The sequence below is a fragment of the Mus pahari genome, chromosome 1 (assembly GCF_900095145.1).
Source record: "Mus pahari chromosome 1, PAHARI_EIJ_v1.1, whole genome shotgun sequence".
NCBI classification, from domain to species: Eukaryota; Metazoa; Chordata; class Mammalia; order Rodentia; family Muridae; genus Mus; species Mus pahari.
Window position 1 is genome coordinate 59,738,117 of NC_034590.1, and position 16,497 is coordinate 59,754,613.

At 39.5% G+C, this 16,497-nt stretch overlaps 1 protein-coding gene across 1 annotated transcript in view; it reads left to right on the forward strand.

The window, feature by feature from the left end:
- Rab38 (RAB38, member RAS oncogene family) overlaps positions 1–15,556 on the forward strand; it is a 69,550-nt gene extending 53,994 nt beyond the window's left edge. The window contains exon 3 of the mRNA XM_021205957.1: positions 14,707–15,556. Coding sequence (XP_021061616.1) covers positions 14,707–14,859 — 153 coding nt within the window. The 3' untranslated portion in view covers positions 14,860–15,556. The remainder of the gene's footprint in view (positions 1–14,706) is intronic.
- The last annotated feature ends 941 nt before the right edge of the window (positions 15,557–16,497 follow it).

The window sequence follows — 16,497 nt, forward strand, 5'->3', positions numbered from 1 at the left end:
GAGAGAGAGAGAGAGAGAGAGAGAGAGAGAGACATAGAAACAGAGAGATTTTTTTCATTAACTTATTTATTCATTTTACATACCCATTGTAGCCCCAGCATCTCTCCTTTCTTCTCAGTCTCACTGCTATAAACACCTCCCCCACTACCCCTTTCCCTTCTCCTCAGAGAAGGGGAAGCTCCTTTGGGAATCTGCCTGCCCTGGGACATCATGTGGTAGCAGGATTAACCACATCCCGAGAGAGTGATTTTGACATGTCTTTAATGACTAGGACAGTGATATTGAGGCCTAGGTGATTTTTACCATCCTATGGGATCTTGAGTTTAAAGGAATCTGAGTATAATGGATATCAACATAGGAAGCCCATGCATCTTTTTTCTTCCTCTTTTACAAGATAACTTACCCATAAATGACATTTTAAAAATACTACTCCCCTATGTACCATGTAATAGTACTGCAGAGGAATGCTAGGCAGCATATAGAAGAGGCACCTAGATATTTTGATAGATTGATACCAATCTATCAAAGAACACGATGTCTTTTCAATGCAACCAGGCCCACCATCTTCAGTGTTACATTATGTGACTCTGTTTTGTTAATATATTTCACACACACACACACACACACACATGCACGCACCATCTTCAATTCAACTCAGAGAAATGGCGAAAAGTGAGAGTAGAAGTAGTGTACCTTAGATAAAGGTTAAAAAGAGCAAGGTTATACAGAAGCAGCTGGTAAATGTCTCCGGCTGCCCAACTTCATCATTTATTCTCCTGTATACCACTGCTGCTTCAAGTTAGTAGCTACCAGTTGTCTAAACACAACCACTAAACCTGACACCATATTATATAATAGCTCTATGGTCAGATACAGTATTACTGCTTGATACTCCTCTGGGTTGGCATAGAAGGAATAGAGGGGGATGGGGCTTCTTTTTGCTTTTCTTTAATTCTCCCTTTCTAAATGGAATTCACTGTGTCCTGATGCACACACCATGGATGCAAGCCTTCGTGTGTGCTCTTCATGTTGCTGTGAACGGGCAAAGCATCTATGTAGAGAGTCAGAATAAGAATGATCAAGCCAGAGATGTGTAGTTGATGTACAGCCATGGAGGGATATCAGACTAAATTAGGCAGAGGCTACAGTGAGTACTCAAGCCTCTAGCAGGTCCTATGATCTAACTCAGCTGGGCCTTAGCTAAGCAAGGGAGTCAGTGAAGATGAGGCATAAGAGAGAAGTTTGGCACTCACTCAAGTACCGTGGACTCACTCAATAGTTAGCCTGAGCCAATACACTTTTATAAGCTGATAATGAGGATGAGGTGTGAACAAAATTATACTTTAATTAAAATAATGAGGAGACAACCTGGCAGGGGAAAGAAGGGTGACTTTTGATGGAAAGGAACTAGAGGCATGAAGCCTGAGAGCTTATGTAGGGGGAGAATGTCTGAAGCATGAAAGCACATCCTGTCTTACATCATTTTTTTCTTTTCTTTTTTTTTTTTTTTTGGTTATGTTTTGGTTTTGGTTTTGTTCTTGTTTTTCAAGACAGGGTTTCTCTGTATAGCCCTGGCTGTCCTGGAACTCATTTTGTAGACCAGGCTGGCCTCGAACTCAGAAATCTGCCTGCCTCTGCCTCCCAAGTGCCGGGATTAAAGGCGTGTGCCACCACACCTGGCATCATTTCTAAACACAAAGATCCATGGCCTAAGTCAACAATCACAGAGCCTGACATAATGTGTTAAAACACACACTGAGACAAAATATACCTGATCTGGTGAAAAGCTCAGTGATTATTTCCTGACTATTAGATCATTCCATTCAGTGATCTGATATTTCAAGTCTTGGAGTCTCTACTTTTCCAACTACGAAGTTACAGAATGAAGAAAGGAACATATGACTCCGTACCAGAAAGAGATTACCTGTCAGTTTATCGGTCTCTGTGTGCTACTTCAGGATGTTTCCATGCTAAGCACAGCCTGGCCCCTTATCTGACTGTGGGACCTAGGAGTTAGAACTCAGGATTTGGAAAGGCAGGTGGGCAGTCTCAGTTCCCAGGGTGCAGGCTTGGCTTCTGATGATTAACTAACATTCCAGACAACCCACACATGAAAAGGTGACTAAGGATTAGTTTCAGAGCTTTAGCAACATGTCTATTTTTGCACATAATTCTTGTTCTTATTTGTTTTTGTCCTAGTTGGCATTGCTCTCATAATAGTGGTAAAGATAATTTAATTTATGCTATCAGAATTTTTCCTTGCTCAGGATGTTGCTTTTCATTATAGACCTGCATAAGAGTCAACACTAGTAACCACACAACAAGGTCTATACCAAAACACCCTAAAGTCTCCTTTGACAATACCATTAATCCAAGACTCTTCAATTTAGCCTCAGGTATATTTTTCAAGCAAGGGCAAGAATCATCCACATTCTTCCACAGACTACCACAGGAACATTCTCCAGGCTACATACCAAACTCTTCTCCTTTGAAAGCTCATGATGTAGGCTGCCGTAGTCTATATTGCGCTCAGTATCACTGTCTTCCATGTTCCTGCTAGTATGGTGCATTAAGCCCCACTTAAAGCATTCAACTGTGTTCCCAATTCCAAGTCCAAACATCTACATTCCATCAACAAGAAACATGATCAGGGCTATCACAGCAATACCCCAGTCCTTGGTACCAACTTCTGTCTTAGTCAGTGTTCTATTCTTATAAAGAGACACTATGACAATAGCAACTCCTTTAAAGGAAAGCATTTAATTGGGCTGACATTTGAAATCTCTAACCAGGCCAGACTTCCTCATCACTGTCAAGTAATGCCACTTGCTAATGATTCAAATTTAAATAAGACTCCATTGTCTACTACCACATTCTAACCCCGACACTGTAGTAAAGAGTTAGTTCAGGAGTGGACAGAAGGTAATATGTAAAGAAAAGCTAAACTGAAAGATTGGGAAGATACTCATTTAATTTGTAAGAAAAAAACCTGTTGATAAAGATAATACTAAATAATATACACATATATAGACATGTATTATATAGGCATATATACAAGGCTAGTATCTATTCCTAAAATAAAAGGACTCATATAATATATAATACTTATACATATTTCCAAAAGTAATATTTATAATCTTTATAGTTCTGTGCTAATTAGTTTTAACTGTCACAATGAAAGTTTTTCTTAAGTAAATATTTATTTTTATTTTATGTGCTTGAGTGCTTTGTCTGCATGGATGTGCACTTCATCTGTGCCTGGTACCCATAGTGGCCAGAAATGTATATCCAATACTATGGGACTAGAGTTGAAGACAGTTTGGACCCACTCTGTGGGTACTGGGTACCTAACCCAGTTCTTTCACAAGAGTAGAAAGAGCTTTTAACTGCTGAGCCATCTTTCCAGCTTAGAAGAAAGTCTTCATGAGGAATGATGCAGATCGAAGATGCTCTGTGGGATTATCTTGACTGTTAATTTATTTTGGAAGACCTAGCCCACTGAACGTGGCATCATGGCCTAAGCACAGCACCCAGAGTGTATAATAGGAAAGAAAGCTGTCAGAGAAAGTAACTCTTGACTGTGTATGCAATGCCTTAAGTTCCTTCCCTGATTACATCTCAATAATGATTTGTAGCCAGGAACATAAGCCAAATGAACCCTTCCTCCCCTAAGATGATTTTTGTAAGGATATTTTAACTCATCAATGGAAATGAAGCTTGAATATTCTGGCAAGTGTGTTTTATTAATCACTTCTATCTCATAAGTAAGGCTCAAGAAAAAGTCTTTTTCCTAAATAAACATATTTATTAAGCAGCAGTGGTTATTCTAAACAGTAAGGAACAGCAAAATATAAAGAATTATTTCCAAAAGAAATAAATGATTCAAGTTAGATCTGCTTGGTTGAAAGTCTAATTATCCAACTGAGTTCAGCTCAATGGCAATAAACAAGTTCAGTCAATCTGTCCACTTCTTCTGGATAGAGTGATGCCCGATAGCAGCTGGGAAAAAATTGCAATAGGCAGTTTGGCTTGGGGAGTAAATTTGTTGTGAAGTATTTTTCTCTTTCAGTCTCTACCCAGATCACCCATATCTAAGTGTATTTTCAGGTTGTAATGTAAACTTGTCACTCTGCTGCAGACCTGATCACTCATTTTGTCAGTTGATTGGCTGTCTATTTACTCATCGGCTGTCTGCAGCTACTGTGGTGGACAGAAGAATACAGCAGTGACCCTGACATCCCAGTGAAGGATGCATACACACAAGCCCTTTCCTGTTGATTGGAAATAGGTGACAGTATTTGAAGGGTATCTGTTCCATGCAAAGCAAATCAGGTGACTCCCCACAGAATATGACTGCCACAGTATGACCCAAAACAAGAAGAGAATGAGTTAGGATATATTTGTTGAAGTACCAGTGACTGTATTGGGTAAGGTCTGGGTGCTTCATCTCTGTTTACTGTTTAACTTCACTAAGAGCCCTGTGAAATAGAGTTATTTCTGGTCTCATTTTGCAGACTAAGAAGTGAAGGCAGAGCCTTTTTCTACTTATCCTTGGTTCCAGAGATAAGTCACATTATAGATCTTAACTCTGAAGCTTTCTTTCATGCCATTACACCCTGCTGCTTCCTGGGACAATGATGCTCCAGTTTCAGTTTGCAGTCTTAACACAGAGTGGCCAGAACAAAAGCATTTAATCAAGACAGAAATAGATTTTAAGACAGATCATTTCTGCTCATAGCGAGCAATCAATAACACTTGAAATTGAATCAAATACATCCAGCATACACTATGGCTAAGCGTTTAATCTGTGTGTGTCTCAATCTTCTCTTTGCCAAATTGGGGTTGATAATGTATTTCTTCTCAAATGAATTTATATATGTAGCAGCATGCATAGCAGAATATTAAGTATCCAAGCAAGCAGTGTTAGTAATTATTACTATTAATATTTGTTTTTGTGGGGTCACTTACTTTCCAGAGCTGACAAAGACAAAGGATATTATCTGAAGCAATTTTTTTATGAATGGAATTATTAAGTCTGACTAAACGATAGTGTTGAAACTTGAGTATTCTCTTTTTAAAACTGATTATTGGGTGTCTTAACACTGTGTTAGCAAAAGACTCACAGCGATGATAATTAAAATAATTAAAACGCAGCTAAATTAAAAGTGAAGTGCTAATAGTAGCAGAATCCATGAGTGTTCTGACTGAGTGATCATTCATGATGAGTTATACACACTGGATTTGGAAAGTACATCTCAGGAATGGCAAACTCAAAAACAAAACCCTCTTGGGAACTGTCTGCCTAATATTAGGGTTGTAGGTACTTACTTGATGAAGGAGACAGAAAATAGATATGATGCCATGTTTCTTCAGGTTCCAGAATTTAATGGAAGTGAATGAGTTAGGTACTAAGCGAGAGTATGTGAAGCCTGAGGCTACAAATATGCCACTTAAACATATTAAGCCTCAAAGTCATCAAATTAACTAATAACCATGGACCAAGTGTGATGTATTGTAGACTGCTCATTTCTCATTTTTCAGATTTGGGGGGGGGGAACAGTAGAGCAATGAGGTAGGAGAACTGATGCCTGGCGACTTCATGGCACTTATGGAGAAGAGTAGTCTAAACAAAGATTCTGTTTGCCTGCAGGGCTGCCCTGAGATAAATGTTTTTAGGTCATGTAAATAATTTGATTTGTGGGCTAGATAACTGAGAAAAGTATGCAATCTCAACTTCTTTGCGGTTCTTTGGGGGCATTAACTTAGCCAACAGAGGACAAGTGTGTAAATGGGACATTATAAATAACTTGTCCATAGATATTAGTGATGTTGGGTAATATGATTTAGGGCATTCTTGCCATGGTGGAAGTCACTAGCACAGAGCATGCATCATAGTTAAACATGGTACTGTTGTTGGGGCATCAGCAATGGGAAGGAAAGGCACAGCCTTCAGGGTCAGGTGAGGTGGCTATATACATTCAGAAGCCATAGAGAATGCACTTCACAAAACAGACAGAAGGCCACTCCAAAGAGATAATATTTCAGAAATGAGGAGGCGAGTAGGCAACAAAAGGTGTGCAGTTCAGTAACCTATTAATGCCTATCAATCATATTTCCTTCTGTTTGCCTAAAATTTCTGGGGTGTCAGAGAAGGTTGAAATAGTGACAACTTGTTTCCCTTCTTCTAGTGTTTGGGTTACTCTGTAAATCTAGGGTGTTTTCAAGGCTGAAGTGGGGTACATGGGTACATGGGGTCCCGGGTGATGGAGGTAGTGTTCCCTGGCATATCAGAGAGCAGAGCTGTGAAATATGAGGCACTGAAGCTGTAGGGAAGCACACAAATAGATTGAAGTTGGACTGGTAGTCGGAGAGCAGTTGCCTCACGTGGCAGATGCTTTGGGTTCAGTCCATAGCACATGAAGAAAAGACAAATTGAAGTAAATTACAGGAAGGCAGGAAGAGTGCGATGGTGAAAGGGGAAGTATTTGCAGAGGAACATAGTCCTTGTAGCTGAGTGTATGCCGTTTCTCTGTGCTGACAGCATGATTGTTCTGTGTCCAGTTCAGTAGTGAAACAGCTCAGTCTGCTTTTCCCAGTGATTGTGAGACTGAAGTTGGGTAACTTAGTTTCTCTTTATATACCACACGTGCCTTCTCATTCAGAAACCATGGCAGACTACAAGGCTTCGGGTTCAGGTGACTGCTAATATGGACCTAAATAAAAAAGAGCCAAGCGTTTCCCAAGCAAGTGGAAAATGCAGGGCTGTGAAGGCCAGAGCCAGATCCTGAACTTTACTGTTACAGGATCTTATGTACAACATTCTATGAGCTGAATTATCTCTGTAGAAATGTTTAGTCAGTATTGCCGTGGAGAGTAAGTGAAAAACTCCACCATGAGAACAGAGTGTGAGGCATTAAGTCCCAGAGGAAGGGAGCTCAGTCAAAGCTTGAGATGGACAAGAGGTAGTAAACCCCAAACCAAAATGGAGAAAAAAGTGCAAAGCAGACACAAACACGGGCATCACCACACAGGCACCAGGGCTCACACTGACTACAGTCAATAAAGGGCTGGTAACTTTCTGCCACTTAAGTGTTAAGCTTCTGTCTGTGTATGACTTCTTACTGTCATGCTATTACGCAGCATGCTCCTGCTCTAATTAAAACTGCACATTACTGAGGAATTTAGTGCCCTACCCTCAAGCCTTTGGTACATCTTGTATTTTGTTTGAGGTTAATTTATTTGAAAAGACTGTAGAAAGTGAATTTTTTTGATGGCTTCTAACAAAGGACATGTGAAAGTTTTCTATTAGAGTTTGTTTTGTTTTGTTTTTTCTTCTTTGGCATTGAGGGTCAAAGATTAAATAACACAATCTTAGACAGACAGATGTTCTAAAAAGTTGATTAAAAAAATTAAAAGATCTACAGACCCCAGATATTTAGATGTTTTTTTCCATGGGAAAATCAGAATCACACCAGTGTAGGGCACTGTATTAAATTACATTTTCAGAAGTTCCAAAATAGAAATAAAAGGATAGTTGTATTTAAAGATGTCTTTACCATCTGTATCTTGTAATTGGATGCACACTTTAATTCTTTTTGTGTGTTTGTACACATGGGATGAGGTATGGTACTCTACGTGTGTGTGTGTGTGTGTGCGCGCGCGCGCGCGCGCGCGCGCGCGCATGGAAGACATTAAGTTAACATTAAGTACCTACCTTAATCCTCTCTAACATCATTGTTAGGACAGCTTCTCTTGCAAAGCCTGGAGCTCACCCATTTAGTTAGGCTGGCTGGCCAGCAAGCCCCAGGGACCCTTCTGTCTCTGCTCCTTCAGTGCGACCTGTACCTCACTCAGCTTTTTCCATGGATACTGAGAAACTGAACAGAGTTGCTTGACCAGTTAAGCCACCTCCCTGAAATGTGTGTTTGTATGTGTGTGTGTGTGTGTGTGTGTGTGTGATGTCTTTGTGTATGTGTATGTGTCATGTCTGAAGGTATTTGTATATGTTAGTGTGTCCATGGGTGCCCATACTCAAGTATGAAGAGGCTATTAGTAGAAGCATAGAGAGGTTCTTTTACTGCTATCTGTCCTATTCCTGTAACAGAGTGTTTTTTTTTACTGACCTGGAAGCTCAGCCTTTTTCAGCTAGGCTGAGTAGCCAATGGATCTTCGTATTTGTCCTTCTCAATGTAGCCATAACCAGCTGTTACATGGATGCTAAAGGTCGGAACTCAGATGCTCAGGCTTCCAGAGCCATTGCTTTTGCCGGCTGAGTCATGTGCTCAGTCCAGAATCTTCTGAAGTGCGTCCATGTGGGTAACTGTGCCAGATCCACTGAGTCAGAGCTTGAGAGGAGGACCCTGGTAATGTACATTTGTACACACATATGGTAGGCGTATATAGCCATGACTGAGAACTCTGGGTTTAGAAGTGAAGTTGTTTTCTCTGTATTTTAATCCTGACATCTATTGTGTAATGCTTGGAGACAAATATAAGAAGTTGTGTTTTTCTTTTCTTTTTTAATGACAGACTGATGAAGGACAGGCTCTGCTCTTGGTGAGTTTTCCTGGGCCTGTATCTTCCTTACCTTTAAAAAACGTGGATAGCAAGTTTTTTGTTTGTTTGTTTGTTTGTTTTGTTTTGCTTTGTTTTGTTTAAGAAAGGGGGGCTGAGAGACAGAGGCAGAGAGATAGACAGAGAGACTCAGAGAGAGACAGGGACAGAAAGAGAGACAGAGGAGAGAGACATAGAGAGAGGAAAGTGCATGAGAACTCACTTGTCTAACCATAGAGTGCACACCATTTGTTTTTGTAAAATGCTTTCTTGGCAGTTTTAAGGCTATTTCTCAGTGTATCTATTGATACGGTGAAGAGAATCCATAGCAGTGGCCCCAGCCCGAGCATTCTGACCTGAAGCTGTCAGCACAATACACCACCACCTCACACTGCAGATGTCTGAGTGAATCAGCCAGATCCTGCCCGTCTGTGTGTGGTTTGGGAATTACAGAGTGTGTACATTCCCTTTCAGGCAGAAGAGACTCCTGGGATGCTGTTACTGCTCTGAGTCACATATGCAAACAAAAATCCCCAGGTAGCACTTTACAGTTGAGCCAGCAGTTCTGCTTCTGCACTGTCACCTGCAGTGTGAGCCTGACTGCCTTCATTGATGCAGAGTAGCTCAGGAAGTGATGCCTGCACCTTAACTCAAGCTTCAACCATCAGGGTTTTATCATCCACCTTGGGACAAATGGCAGCGAGAGACTTTTATTCTGTATTAGGCTAGAGAGGAGACTCAGAAGGTAAGGGCACCTACTGCCAAATCAGATGATCTGTAGAGGGCGAAAATCTACTTCCTCAGGTTGACATAGTTGTATACACATGCACACACACACACACACACACACACACACACACACAGAGGTACGTGTACACGCAAAGACACACACATGAACACATGCACACACCACTAAATAAATAATTCTTTTACTGTTTTCTACATTGCTTTTTGTTTTATCAGCCTACCTTGACTGTGACTCTCCTGATGCACAATGAAAGCAAAGAAAAGCACAATAACTATATTTGAAAGGGTATTAGCAGTTAAAATCAGGCTTACCTGAGATCCCATTTGCATGCTCTTTCCCTTTTTCATGTGGTACCAAGCACCTGTATTTTTTTGGAAAATGTTTAGAAGAGTTGAAATGAGTTCAAGCTGGCTTTAAACATTATATATTTCCTTTTCTTTCAGCAGTAAGTCTGTGGTCATTATCACTATTTACTATTTTCCCTGAAAGCACACCTGATCCTACCACCTACTAATGTGTGGCTTGGGGCAAGCTAATTCCCCATTTTCAATCTCAATTTCTTCAGCTGACAGAATTCACACATTACTGTTCTTCAGATGCTAAGTGAAGCCGTATGTGAGAAGAATATAGATAGTTTCCCATGCTTCATTGCTCCAACTGTGTCCCTTGTTTTAAGTATTAATATAATGAGATTGTAATCGCACACATGGTATGTCTTTTTTATTTCTCTTTTTGAAAGGAGAAAAGTTAGGTATATTGATTAGTTTTCTGTTGTGACAAAATATCATTATTTAAAGCACCTTAGAGCAGAAGATTGTTTATCTGTTTTAGCTGACAGTTCCAAAGGCTGTATAGTTCACCATAAGTAGAGGACATGGCAACAAAAACATGGGATAGCCTGGTTGTCAGGAAGTAGAAAGAACAGGTTTTGAAGCCAGGGTATAAGAAATAAAATCCCACCTCTAATTATGTATTTCATCCAGTAAATCTACACCTCTTAAGCGTTTCATAACTTTTCCAAACACCACCAACATCTGGGACCAAATATTCAAGCACATGAGTCTATGGGACAAAATGGTCTTATTCATACAATCAGGGAAAGCATCTGATTGATGCTTTGAACTTTCCTGGTTTCACATAAGATCCAAACACATGGGGAAACTAAAATAAACATGTGACTTGAGAGACCTTCTCTACCTGTTATATCCCTTCCTTGTTCTAGCATGCATATCATGAATATAGTGATAAATGGAACACCTGACCACTTCCTGGCTTCATCTTTAAGCCTATGGTCTAAATCAGACATGCTGTCATAACTGTCACCATTCAAGCCCTGCCATTCATGAAACATGTACTGACAGACAGTTAAGGCAGAGTGCTCAGTGTCTTGAATCATCTATAGTCTCGTCTATAATGAGATTGTATAGAATTGTACTTAATAACGCTGCCCCTCCAAGAGATGCTAGTGTTCAAACCTCTGCAATAAACTACCTTCCAGATTCTCTTTCTGGACACTTTATACATCTGTGATTATAGTGTGTAATCCCAGACTGGAATGGGTCTTACTCATCTACACCTCTATGCCTAGGATTTCAACAGGTAATACTGGTTAAAATAATGGATGTGGCTTAGTCACCATGAATTGCCTATTTACAGCCTCAGTGAAGATTCTGCCACTCTTCTGTTCCACTTATTTCCCCACCCCAGTCCTAACATCCCTCACCTTCACTTGATAAATTACTCTTCAAAACAATTTCCCCTGCATCATATTGTGTTTTATGGGGACCATCTAACTAGGCTGCCACTGATTGATTTTGATCATTTCCTCATTATGGTTGTCATTTATTTGCCAGGATTAGCATTTAACCATACTCATTAACAGATTTTCGCCAATTTGTACATTAGTGAATGAAACCACACATAACTATCATGTTAATATATAAAGGGAAAAATTTAAAACACTACTAAAATGCCTAAGTTATACTATATATGACAGCCTGGTGAAAGTAATGTCTGACTTTCCTGTCCACCTGCTGTGCAATCATGGTGCAAATCGATAACCTTTCTAAACTTAAGGTTTCTATCTTCCAGCATATGATTATAGCTCATGTCTGGTATTGGGGGATATTTATTGAGGGTTTTTGATGCCCCCTTTGCTCCCAAATAAATGCAACAAGTTTCTAAACTCATTTAGCTCTTACATCTCCCAACTAAAAGACACACTAGGCTGGGCAGGTTCTGAGATATTCTAATCCTCTATTAATGCCCAGATAAATACTCAGTTACTTGCTATCTCAGTCTCCTTTTGGATCCATCTGCTCCATCCATGTGTGTCCTCCTGGCTGCTCTCTCATCTCATTGTGACCTTATGGCGAATTCTCTTGTTTTCTCTACATGGTTTCCATACCTTCCTTCTCTTTCTGCTCCTCTCTATCTACCTGGGACCCTCTCACTGGGATCTGACATCCTACTTCTACTGTCCTCTCCTGCCCAGTCATAGGATAATCAACTCTTTATTAACCAATCAGAGGTGATGGACAACAAGTTTTACATAATATTGAGACCATAGATGCTTGACCTTGCCATCCTCTGTACTATAACCAGACGAAAAAATCATCATCTGAGCATACAGCATATACTTTAAAACCCCCCTAGTATATGTGGTTTCTTCAGTGAGAGATGCCATCTGGCATGGCAAAGACCTACAAGGCTAAGTGTGGTTACTCAGCCTCACCATCATGAATGTAATGGAATAGAGAGCCAGTCACCAATAGGCTTTTCTTTAGTGACATAAACAACTAGCTAGATTCAGAAGCAAAGCATTCATCTTGGTCTGTCCCAGACACTGCCTAAGTGCAGATTATGTTGCCTTTGAGCAAAAAGTTCAGGAGTGACCTCTGGGTAGGATGGTGGGAACAGAATTGTGACAGGTGAGAGAAGAATGGACAGTGACTTTGGAGTACAGCAATCTTCCCCTTAGCAACAGAGGCACATGTGTTGCTGTTCTCTGGTGTCCATGGAATGGGACAGACTTTTGAGCTGCAGAAGGGAGATCACGCACCTTCCACTTCAACAGTAGCAACAGAACCAATAAGAAAAAAACCTAATTTTTAACCTGCAGTAACTTTAAGTAAAATTAAAGGATATGGGCCTAAAGGTTTTGGCATAGGACTATAAAGCACATGTACCCATGATCAGTCAAGTGAAACAAGGTTTTATTAGTTCTGTGTTGTCAGAAAGAGCCCTTTACAGTTGAAAAAACAGAGGCTCAGAGACTATTATTGAGCATTATCCCAAAAAATAAAATCAATAACAAGGTATGACAGCTTGTGCTTTGACAGCAGCTAAACTCAGGGTCAGGTGTGAAGGACTAGGAGAATGATAACACCTATTGTCAGCTTGTGCCATTGGCCATGGAAACATTTGGCGATCATCATCACCCTTTGTATTTTCTGTGTACTAGAACTTCATTCAAGCTTCTTAAAATATAACAATGTTTTTGTAAAAAAAAAAAGTTAGGGATAAATAATTTCTGTTCAGGTTGGACAAAAAGATGCAGTGATGTCAATAGTTTGACAAGACAAAAACCCTTGTAATTTTTGACATGGAATATCTGGAAGTAATATATATATATATTAAGGTTCTATAAATTATGATTTAAAAGTTTACTGGAGATCTTCACTGAATTCTACATGAGAAAAACTGGTTTTTGGTATCCCAGTGGTAAATTTTTTGTTACTTTTATTTTTGTCTAGCAGGAAAACATCCAAAAATTTATATCAATTAAGTATCTGATGTATATTTTAGATTAACATGTTCCATTTTTCAGACTTAAAGATTGTTGTATTACTACCACTAGATTTGTATCTTATGTGAGCACCCATGTGTGTGTGGCAGGGATGGGGTTGGTGTGAGACTGGTACCATATTATGTCACAATGTCTGTGTGTAAGTCAGAGAACAATAGTGGGTGTTGTTTGAAACAAGGTCTTTTTGTTGTATTTCCAGTGCAAGTGTCAAACTAACTGGCCCATAAGTGTGCTGCAAGTCTCCTGATAGTGCCTCACATCTTCATGCAGGAATATGCTAGTATTAAATATCCTCTGGCTACTGCATCCATGCTTTGACATATATTTCAAGGATCTGAATTCAGATCCTTAGTCTTATGTGGCAAACACTGCTCACAAGATTATCTTTCCAGCCCTCGATCTACTTCTGACTTTACATTTTCCTTTAAAGAGTTACCTCCATCTGGAATGTTGAGGTGCCACAATAAAATATTTTCTAGTCTTAGTGATTTCAAATAGCAAAGGCATAACTCCTATCCATGCTACATGTTGCATCATAAGCTGATTGGAACAGAGCCTAAGAATTCCCACCTAAGGGTTTTTATGAATTTATATGAAAACAATGTGGGGCAATTAAATCCTGACTTTTCTTTCTTCTATCCAAGAAAGTAAGATACATACCTTCTCATGTTTCTCATATTTAATTGGCCAGCAGCTGTCACATGTTCTTACCTGAGTTCAAGGAGGCCAGAAACATGGTAGTTGTATCATTTGGCTGGCAGAAAGACATTTTTGTTAAACTGATAATGACTGCTGCAAAAGGTGTCCTATTTGTCTCTATTGAGACTATAAAAGCAATATAAATCCATGCAATAATAAATCTCAGCTAGACTGAAAATATTTTTTTCTTATAAGATTATGAACAGGTAAAAAATTAAAAATTTGAATCTAAAATTATGACATTAAATATATCCAGCAAATAATATTGTTCCTATTTGAAAAACTGAAATCTATATTTTAACATTTGTGTAGAACCAAGAGATAGATAGACAGCTAGACATACAGACAGATGATAGATATGGATGAGAGAGAGAGAGAGAGAGAGAGATGATAGAGATGAGGGTGAGGGGAAAATGACTGATGTGTAGAAAGACGTTTTATATGAATCACCGAAAACACTGCCTTGGCTGAAGAGTTAGCTCAGTGGTAAGGTACTTGTTTTACAAGCTTAGTGATTGGTGTTTGATCTATAGAACACAGGCAACAAATTCTAGACAAGCTGCTCCCACGGCACCTTTGATTCCAGAGTTGGGGAGACAGATCTTTGAGCCACTGGCCAACCAGCCTAGCCTCTTTGGTAAGTTGCTAGCCAGTGAGATACTGTGTCTCAAGGAAAGGTGAAGGTACTGGAGACACATCACTTGGGACTGTCCTCCGATGTCCACATGCCTATGCACATGTACATGGAGAAGCAGGCAACACACACACACACACACACACACACACACACACGTGCATGTGCACGTAAACAAATATTTTTATTTACTGAATTTTATCATATATGAGACTGTTATTTTAGAATGTTGCATTAAAACAAAGCTGTTTTTTCCCCCCTTAGGAAAACATAAACATTGATGAAGCCTCAAGATGCCTGGTCAAGCACATACTTGCAAATGAGTGTGACCTCATAGAGTCTATAGAACCGGACATTGTGAAGCCCCACCTCTCATCGCCCAAGGTTGTCAGCTGCTCTGGCTGTGCCAAATCCTAGAAGGCTCCTCTGCTGGCATATGACAGAAAGAACCCGTGGCCCTCATGAATCATGCTTCAGTTTTTCCTTATTACCATTTTGGGTAAGCGTCAGGATAGGGAAGCACATGTGACAAGCCAAAGATTCATGACTGTATGTTTCCTGTCAAAGAGGAACAGCAAATGTTCTTTATGTGTTTTCCTGCCCCATCAGCACAGTGTTTACAAGCTTTTAAAATATTAGTCTGTTGTAGTATGCTGTTTTATCATTGAGCAAAGCCACTCAGGGACACAGACAGCCCTGATAGTCATTCCTTCTGGTCTTCTTGAGAAGGGGAGTAACAGCAAGGCAGAGGTCAAGCTAGGTGTGGAGATGTGTCTTGCCCTGGTGTGTCTTTGTTCAGGTATCAATTTGTTCCCGGGTGGGGTGATCTATTAAATAGAAACACTATTTTCTCCATTCATGGCAGACCTAAGGGTTGTCTGTGATGTTTCTCTTCAGAGTTGTGTGCACAGGCAGCCGTGGCTTTTGTTGTCACTTGCTGTACCCTGAATGCTGGTTTAATTGAAATCTGTATGGAAAGATCTGCTCCCTATATGTGCCTTTCTTTCAGCTTCCTCTGACTCAAGCTGCGGGGCTGCTCTGTACATGTAAGATATATTATATATATATTTTTCACAAGTGGAAAATAAAACATTAAAAATGTTGTTTCCCTATTTCTGATATTGCCTTCTTTCTTAATACTGTGGGTTTGGTTTTTTTTTTTTTTGAAATACAACCATGTTTCTCAAAATGCATTTCTATATTGGATTTGAGAAAGGAGGTAAGGTATTGGGATGTGTGCATTCTGACTGCATCCAACTGTTTCATTCAGTATTTAGGTCAAGGAAATAATCAGTTTATGCATTTTTGATTAAACATGGACACATAACTTCATACATTCTGACTAAGAAGGTAGCAGAGCATTGAGTTTAAAAACAAAACAAAAACAATGGTTGAAATGTTCCAGGTGGGTAACATTTTTAATAGAACTATTTTCCTTTATATTCATAGTATACCCATAATAACTTCAACTTTTACAACATATATTTTTTCATATTCCTCTGACATTCATTGTTTCTGTAAGCTCCACACCCACAGGTTAGTGTTGTATTTCTTTTTCCCTTAGCATGCACCCTTATCCCTGATGCAATTAACCCATGAGGCAGATAGTCCTGAAACATCTAGGAATTCATCTTTCTTGAATCATCTTTCACTGATGAGAACAAGAATGAACTATCAATGCTCCCCAAATTTCTTTTTACTTGCAAAGGATAATTCCAAGACATGTTCTGTGTAATGTTCCTAGTGGCACTAAGTATCTGTTTTTTATAGAGGTAATTTTCCATTTTATTCATCCTTGATTATTTCCTTATTCCTCTGGTGATGTTCTTTGGTTAACCTTCCAAATAAATTACATTCATGCAAATACAGGTCTTAGGAAGAAGGCAACCTAAGTTTGTTAAGACAGAGGTGAACCTAGAGTATAGATCATTAGTATAAGGTGCCTAAATTGAATCATTTACAAAATGTCACAGTCAGGATGGATTCGGTGCTTGTGAGCAAAGCTGTTAGTAGTACCAAGTTGCTAAGATTCTCATGAGGTGGATAGAGAACAGA